The following is an 8992-nucleotide window of genomic DNA, read 5'->3' as shown; positions in this document are numbered from 1 at the left end:
AGATAGCTGTCAGACACGGCAGAAAGGGCTTTTTTGGTTTCCTTCCTAAGGCACTTTGTTTACATTAAAATGGCAGTGTCACGTCATGTATTGGACTGGTTCACTGTATGGGCTGTACATATATGTATGAAGGAAAAATAGGGCACTCACCGGTCAAAAATAATCTTCCCGACCCCCTTTATACACATGCATGCTCAGATTGATGGAGCCTGCATGTATTCTGGTAATAGAGAGTGAGACTCTGCCAGAAACTGCTGACGGCGGCTTATCTCCTGCAGGAACAAAGGTTTGGGCATCTCGGAATTCAATATGCCCGATCCGTCATCAAAATCAGCAGGTAGACTCCTTTAGAAGACCATGATCAAGTCTAAAAATGTTCTGGGTCCAGCAGTGCGAGACTCACCTCTTGTTATCAGTTATGTACTTATGGTCATGGAGGCGGCCAGGGTGGAGGATCCATCCTATGACTTAACTGCGGGAAGGGATAACTAATTTTTACTGGAACTGGTTATTAAAAAGGGGTAAAAAAAAATCCCAGTAACGCAGAGTTTAACACTCACCATTAAAGGTTTTGTTTAATTTTATTAAATGTGTAAAATTACAAAAGTGATCTAGGTTACCGGCCACCTCTGCAGTGGTCGGTCTCCTAGGCAAGATTAAGTTCTTTGCTTTAGAGCCTACAAGTGCTGCTCTGAAGAGGACTGCTTCTTTGGTGCCAAAAGCTTGCAGTTCGGACCAGCAGTGTGACCGTCCCACTGGTCCAAATTGTCAATCTTCAGGAGCGCACTGCTCCCTGGCTGGCAGGATGTCTGGAGGCAGGGGAGCGGTGTGCTCCTGAAGAGAGAATGTAATACAAGCCCTTTCATGCAGGTCACATCCACATGCAAGCAGCAGTGGCTATTCCTTCATTACCCCATTCTTAGCACAGCCTGTCCTCTTCTTATACATTTTCGTTCCCCCCAACTTAGTAACTTATCACCCATCCACAGAATTACTGAATGTTTCAGGTCCCACTGCAGGGACCCCCAGCGATCCAGCAGGTAGCCGCATAAGTACAGCGCTCGGCTATCTCCAGTGGTCCCAAAGACAATGGGGCATTATAGAACTCTGTTCTTGGGATCTGTGTGGGGTGGGTGGTCATACGTTGGACCATCAGTGATCACCAATCCCATTGATGGGTGATAACTTGCGACGTTGGGAATTTGTAGAGGACTCTGCGAGGATGGCAGCACTCGCCCGGCCTCAGTTCACCTATGAGCCCCTTAGGCTCTTCCACCAGCAGGTAGAGAAATTCTAGATTTATAAAAGCCCTACGAAGTGATACTGACCGCTTTGGGTTCCACCCTTCCGGCTCTCTAAGTAGGGCACTAGACATGCCCATTTTCCCATAAAAGAGACGTACTGACAGTTCAGTACTTGGTGGAAATTCTGCAACACAAGTGACCGACCCAAGAGAGAAACCTGATAAAATTCATCGATGCGTTTTTTATTTAACAAATAGTTTGCGCTTTCCAAAAGCGAATTCCAGTAAGAAAAAAAAAAATGAAATCGGATCAGTTTGTCATGTCCCAAGCAAGTGGTGACGTCTTCAAGTGTTGAGTCTTCTTCATCCAGTCACAGAATGCAGCTTCCGCGGATCCTCTGGTGGTGGGCGCCCTAGGAGGTGAAGGCCGGACGCCGACGGCTTCTGGGTGGAGTCGCGTGGCGGGCGGTGTCACAAGTCTTTGTTGTCCGAGCTTATGAAGGCACTTTGAGTTTACAGTTTCCCAAAAAATACTGAAGGATACGGTCCACCACCCAGGCCAGGCAGAAATCCACAAACAGGACTTTGGCAATAACCAGCTTGAACTGCAAGAGAAAAAAAAAATTTTATGGTAAAATCCAGATTTCTATGGAAAGATTCACCAAGAATGAGGTCAAAATCGTTCACCGTAGTAAAAAGCGCCAAATTCATTAAGAGTCGAGCACGGCTTCATGAATTTTGGGCCTTTTTCAGAAAGGTTACTCTGGATCTAATGTCGAAATTTGGGCCATTTTTGGGGGGCAAATTACGATGAATGTGTCGACCTCACATCCTCACGGCCCCAAACTCTAAAACTCTGCCAACTATGGAACACTGCCAGCGATTTTTAATTTCTGGATGAAACGCTGGGCGACCTGGAGAAACTCATCCAACGTGATCAATTACCGCAAGCAGAGATCTTGACGGCTGCGAGGCGTTACTGAGCGCACGGAAGGACAGATTCGACTTTCGCCATAAAATGGAGATGCTTTGCTTCCTAAAAATATTCATACCCCTCTCCTCTTAGAAAGGTGGCCTACGTTAGGGGGACTTGCCCGGAGTCCCACTTTGTCTAAAAACCAGCCCTGGTGGTGAGAGGTTTGAAGAAACGCAAACAAAATCTGCAGTATACTACTGCAGCAATAAACGTCACCTCCCTCTTTAGAAGGAATCAGGCAGCACAAAAGGACTGTCCAAACCAAGCACAGCCGCTCAGTGCACACATGGCGTGGTCACTTGTTTCCCATCCATCTTCTTCTCCTCCTCTGGCTTCAGAATAGAGATGGTTACAAAACCAGTAGGCACAGAAAACGGCTTGGTCACACCAAGGGTGCACCGGTGCTTGGTTTGCACAGTCATTTCGTGACTCTAATTCACAACTCCAAAAAAAAAAACAAAAAAAAAAACACCATGAAAGTGCAATACTGTGCCGACTGTAGAGAAAATGCTTACGGAGAAGAAGCGGCAGCGAAGGTATATATTACTACGAGCCTTGGACAGAGGAGAGGGCAACCAAGGTGAATTACCTCCATAGGGATGTCCACCAGCCCAAACTGGTCATTGAACTCTGGCGATGTGCCGGACAGGAGGCAGACGATGGCCAGGCCCGACAGCACAATGCTCCACAGCAGCGGCTTGTTCTCTCTTAGGCTTTCCATGAATGGGTGACCCTAAAAAAAGGAATGGAAATGGGATTATCAAGTGATCGTAGAAGTAGAAATACACACCGCCTGCACACAATATGGTGGCGGCACTAAACCTTGCCAAAGTGCTAGTATTTCCTATGCATGTATTACCATTATGTGCCGGCAGAGGGCAACATTTCCATTTTCAGGGACAGAGGAGACCCCAGAGCCCGGCGAGGACACAAAGCCCCCCCGAGACTCAGCATTGCTTTTGTGCAAAATTTATCACTGAAATACTTTAACGGGGTATTCCCTTCTCCAAGATCCTGTCCCAATAATGTAGTAGGTGTAGTAATAACAATATTAGCAAATACCTCCAATTAGAAATGTAGGATAGTTCTTCTGATTCACTATTTCTTTCCTCATGTGCAGGCATTGGAGGAGCTTAGGTATCCATGGTTACAACCTCTGAGATCGTGACAGTTCGCTAGCTAGTGGTCGTAACCATGGATACCCAAGCTCCTGCAATGCCTGCAGATGAGGAAAGAAACGGGGAATCAGAAGAACTATACTACATTTCTAATTGAAGGTATTTTGCTAATATTATTATTACTATACCCAGTACATATTGGGATAGGATCTTGGAGATGGGAATACCCCTTTAAGCCAAATGTAAAAGATCTAAAAAAAAATTACAGCTCAGCCCCAACACCGGACACACCCAGGACAGGCGCGCAGTCGTATCTGGAAGAAAATGTTTTATTTTACTATTCTAAGAAGTAATTCTTTTTATGCCATTTTTTATTATGGAAAAAAAAAACACATTTATTTATTTGCAAAGTTTATTTGCAGCAAACAAGTTATTATTTGGAAAAAATGAGTAGGACTAAATTCCGTGCAATTTTCTTGGTGCAGTTTTTCCACTTTTCTGGGGGGTCGAGAATGCCCAAGATTGGCTTTTATGGGTTTTCCGAGACTTCTAGATTTTTCACGTCTAAGAATCCGTTGTGTGAACACGCCCTAAAATTTAAAGGGGTCGTCCCCATTGAGAAATCTGCCGGTAATCCCCAATAGAGCAGATGGAGGTCACCGACAGAGGGAGAAGGAGGACTCCCGGATTGGTCTGCGGTGGCCGCATAGTAAACGTAACGAGCCGCGTACCTTATAGTTAATGGCGAACGTGGCCATCTGCATGGCCATGGACATGATGTATACCGTGCTGTTCACCAGGCTCGGCTCAAACTCCTTATACAAGTCCACAAACTCGTCCTTCCTGCAGAAGAGAAACCATAGTGGCGCGCATCATGAGCCGGCAAAACCCCCTCCAATTCATCACTGGGACCTCCCTTCAACATTCCAGATTTTCGGACACAGTTACGTAGAAAAGCTCTGCCTGAAAAATGGACGTCAAGTCCAAAATAATCCACAGACAGCTGTGTCGGGCAGGTTTAGAGAAGTGAATGTGGCTAAACCGCAGTACCACAAGCAACCTGCGGACAGGGGTGGCGCTGTGATAAAGAAGCAGCACCCGTCGGTACAACTATCACCACCATCATCCCACAGGTAACACTTTCTACCTATCTCAGGAACAAAAAGGAAAAAAAAAATACTGGATATGGGAAAATAGCATTATTTATATCAGGTTAAAAAAAATAAATAAAAATTACATTCAGTATTTATGACAAAGGATTGGGTCCTTTTTAAAGAGAACCTTTCACCATTTTTTTTTTTTTTTTTTAAATACACCAGACGGTTCCTAAGCTATAGGTCGTTAGCCGTTAGTTCTACTTTTTATGGTCTTCACAAGGGGGCGTGGCTCACTGATCCTCTGGGGCGTGTCTTTAGGCTGCTTTGTGAGCCACGCCCCCTTGGAACAGACCATAAGAATTAGCAGCAAATAAGGCACCATATCTCCGGAATTGTATGGCAGGTTTAAAAAAAATAAAAATGAATAAATAATATCAAAATCCAGAATACTCAATGGAGCAACGGGAACAAAATAAAAGAGCACAAATTGGCCACTTTTGGTCTGGTGACAGGTCCCCTTTTCCCATCGTTGCTGCTATTGATATAAATGTGCAATAAAGGAGCTGATAGACTGCGATTTTGATAAAATCTTTCTTAAGGATGCAGTGATTTCTTTCATAGGAGATTGGAGGGACTGTCCTGGGTGAGGTCTGAGAGGTCGGTACCTTACCTGGGTTCAGTTCTTTCGAGCGCCCCTTGGTATAAGTAGATAAGGCTCCCGAAATGAACGAAGAACTGGAGGAGCACGGTCAGGATGGTGTACAGGTTGAAGATGTTGGGCAAAGGACGCTCCTTGGAGAGGTATTTCAGGGGCTGAAAATGGGAAGTAAAAAAGGGGTCAAAAACACGGGAAAGGCAACAGCTCCTACCACGTCGTGGATTACAAAACTCACCTTGGAGCGGGAGATGAAGAGGAAACAGCCGGCCAGGAGAAGGCCTTGTAATGTCGCCTGGAAATCGCTAAACTTAACCCCCTCCAGATACAGGACGCTCTGCCCGTAGGCCAGGATAAGGGCGTTCAGCGCCAGGATCTTGAACATCTGCAGCGTCGTCACCAGGGTGCAGCGTCCTTGCTTGATAACGTGGCAGACTGTGGGGAAATAGGACGCAAGGGATGGAGGTTGGTCTGACCATATAAAAGCTGCCGCTCGGAGGTAGTGATCATAGTCAGGAGGGTGGCGGTAACACAATCAATAGGCGCACGAATCATTGCCCCCCCTGGAATCAGAGACTGATGTAGATCTTGGCTGTACAGCATCGGAGACCGCTCTGGTGGCACGTTTAGAGACAGGTGCCAGTCGTATAACACTGCCGGCACCCAACGCGTTAGGTTAAATAACGTGCCGACATACACAGGGTAAACACTCACTGCACTGTATGGACGACAGCTTAGAGGTGAACGGTGCAGCAATACTGGCATCTCCGAGCTTCACCACCTGCACTTGATCTTCCTCCAACTCCTTCAGGACCTGGCTGATCCTCTCCTGGAGAGAAGCAAAGCACAAGCCGCAATGTGACAAGATGGCCGGGTCAGCATGTATGGGCTGAGCACAGGCGACCACTATACAGATGACGCTGCCCCCAATCCCGGATCTCACCCGCTGTTGTGCCTGTTGCTCCTCTCGTTGGGACATGATCCGGTTCCTCGCTGCCCTGGACGTAGGCTTGATGGAGTTGCTTGAGAATGTAGGTCCAGAAGGTCTGCCGTCTGTCACCGCCTCCCGTGGCTTCCTCTTCTTCTCAGGTAGGCGTTCAGGAGCGTTGGCGAGTAGCGCTACCCCTGAGAAAACAAACGTGACGAATGTCAAGTGCTGATGTATCAGCCAGGGCACCCTGACCATCCGGAGCCCAAAGCTTCAACTGTTGCAAGCCACTACGACCATCTAAGGTCCACCATTGTGTAAGAGAATGGCAGAAGGAGGCTTTGCTGTGACTACAGGGAGTGGTGGGTGTAGTCCTGGGGTGACAGCCTGATGAGGAAAGAGATGGGGGCCGCTAGGGTCACTAGTGGAAAGTAATATCTGGGGCAGTGGATCTGAAGGCCCCATTTCCACGGTAACTGTCGAAACTGAAGTTTTGTAGGGACGGTCTGACCATTCAATGTGTATGTGAGCCACCACTTTTTTTTTTTCTCCAACTCCTGATTCCCGACAGTCACCTTTAGATAACATTTGTCCGGGAGCGCTGACAGCAATCACATCCTCATCTCCAGCACTTTACTCACCCACGTTGGCATGCTTTAATGCCCCCACGTCGTTGGTCCCATCACCACACATCAATGTGATGTATCCCAGCTCTTTCAGGCTCGTAATCACAAACTCCTGGGGGGGAGAGAATTCTGATCAGTGCCTACGATCTGGTACCGTGATCCCAGAGAGCACGCCGTGCCTCCATCTCTGATCGAAGATCCCATATCACCAGGAAGGAAGATCTCTGGTACGCTTCAAGACTTGTGATATCGGGTCCTGACATTGAGGGGGCTGTGCCGTGTCACCTGCTACTGTGTGCTACAACCGACCACAACCGCTGCTGTTTAACCACTTTAGATGCCGTTGTCCATTGCTGTCGGTGGCATCTAAACGGTTGCATCCAGGGGAAAAGTCCTGATAAGCCGTATAAACATAAAAACAGGATTTTTGGTTGCTTACCGTAAAATCTGTTTCTCGGAGCCTTCATTGGGGGACACAGGAACCATGGGTGTATGCTGCTGCCACTAGGAGACTGACATTATGCAAATAAAAAAGTTAGCTCCTCCTCTGCAGTGTACACCCTACCGACAGGAAGTAGGATATTCAGTTAGTGAGAAAGCAGTAGGAGAAGCAACGTGTAAAAGAGAAAGAATAATAATATAATAATAATAAACTTTATCTACATAGCGCCAACAAATTCCACGGCGCTCCATAGATTAACAGTTTCAAACACTCAAAGAGTGTTCAAAGAACTCAAACGTAAACGGTAAACAGAGCTGTTCAACCTGGGAGGGTGCTGTGTCCCCCAATGAAGGCTCCGAGAAACAGATTTTACGGTAAGCAACCAAAAATCCTGTTTTCTCTATCGCCTTTCATTGGGGGACACAGGAACCATGGGACGTCCCAAAGCAGTCCCGGGGGGGGGGGGAAAAAAACAGACTTCCATCAAGTCCGAGGACTCACCACTGCCGCCTGCAGGATCCTTCTGCCCAGGCTGGAGTTCGCCGTAGTTCGGCGAAACGTGTGGATGGAAGACCAGGTTGCCGCTTTACAAAGCCGTCGGCAAAAGCCCCGTGACGTACCGCACTGGAAGCGCCGACTGCCCGGGTAGAGTGAGCCTTTCTCAGGAGGGGGCACTCTTGTTCTTGACCCGGTAAGCTTCCAAAATAGCCGTTCTGATAGAGCGAGCAATAGTCGCCCTGGAAGCCAGCAGACCTCTACGCACGCCATCAGGGATGGCGAAAAGAGAATCCATCTTTCAGAAAGCAGCCGTGTTAGCCAGGGAGATCCTCACTGCCCTGACGAGGCCCAGCCTGTTCAACGATCGCTCCAGAGGATGAGTCGGAGCTGGACAAAAGGAAGGTAGAACGATGTCCTCGTTGAGGTGGAAAGATGAAAACCACCTCGAAAAAGGAAGGAAGGTGGAGGCCTGGGACCACCTTGTCCTGGTGGAAAATCAAGAAAGAAGGTCGGCAAGAAATGGCCGCCAACTCAAAAACGCGGCGGATCGAAGGGATAGACCTGAGAAAAGCCACCTTCCGAGATAGAACTGACAGGGAAAACTCCCTGAAAGGCTCAAAGGGGAGAACCCCTAAGAACAACCAACACAACCTTTAAACCCCATGAATCCACAGAGGCCCTGTACGGAGGGACCGCGTGGGCTACTACTTGAAGTAAGGTCAACCTGTGGCTGAGAAGATAACGTCTTCTTAAAAGGGAAGAAGAGCGCAGGAACCTGGCCCTTTAGGGAACTGAGAGCAAAGCCCAAATCCAGTCCTGCCTGAAGGAAAACCAAATGAAAGGCAGGGAAAAAGGACATAGGTGAAAAGCGGTTGGACCCGCATCAACGAAAGTAAGCCTTCCAGGTACGATAGTAGATCCTGGAAGAAGACGAAGGCTTCCCAGCCTGGATTATAGAGTGACCCATCTGGGCCGAAAGACCGGACGCTCTTAGAACTGTGGAGTCCACAGCCACGCCGTTAAACTGAGCGACCGATAATTCGGGTGGCAGAATGGACCCTGAGACAGTAGATCGGGTCCGTTGGGAAGGCACCTGGGGTGTCCGCGAGAAGATTGACGATGTCTGCAAATCAAGATCTCCTGGGCCAATCTGGGACGATCAGAATGACCGGCACCCATCCAGCCTTGATCTTTTTTCGACAGCTTGGAAAGCAAGGGAAGGCGTGGGAACCGATAGGGGAGCACGAACTGTAACCAAGGAATGGCCAGAGTGACACCACTGCGAGAGGATCACGGGACCCTGGGCCGACCCGAGGGGCCTTCCTGTTCAATCAGGACGCCATGAGGTCCACCACTGGAGTCCCCCATGGAAGAGCAATCCGATAGGAAACCTCCTGAAGGGCCATTCC

The 8992-nt window shown here is 48.2% G+C and overlaps 1 protein-coding gene across 1 annotated transcript in view; it reads right to left on the bottom strand.

The window, feature by feature from the left end:
* Positions 1-1465: 1465 nt before the first annotated feature.
* The window catches only part of ATP13A1 (ATPase 13A1), a 46915-nt gene continuing 39388 nt past the window's right edge, over positions 1466-8992 (bottom strand). The window contains exons 19-26 of the mRNA XM_069767059.1: positions 6659-6755; positions 6033-6214; positions 5804-5918; positions 5328-5524; positions 5105-5247; positions 4069-4180; positions 2809-2952; positions 1466-1848 (exon numbers count right to left, since the gene is read on the bottom strand). Of these exons, the coding sequence (XP_069623160.1) occupies positions 1738-1848; positions 2809-2952; positions 4069-4180; positions 5105-5247; positions 5328-5524; positions 5804-5918; positions 6033-6214; positions 6659-6755 (1101 nt within the window). The 3' untranslated portion in view covers positions 1466-1737. The remainder of the gene's footprint in view (positions 1849-2808; positions 2953-4068; positions 4181-5104; positions 5248-5327; positions 5525-5803; positions 5919-6032; positions 6215-6658; positions 6756-8992) is intronic.

This window comes from Ranitomeya imitator, chromosome 4 (genome assembly GCF_032444005.1).
Source record: "Ranitomeya imitator isolate aRanImi1 chromosome 4, aRanImi1.pri, whole genome shotgun sequence".
NCBI lineage: Eukaryota > Metazoa > Chordata > Amphibia > Anura > Dendrobatidae > Ranitomeya > Ranitomeya imitator.
This window is presented reverse-complemented; position numbering and strand designations above follow the sequence as displayed.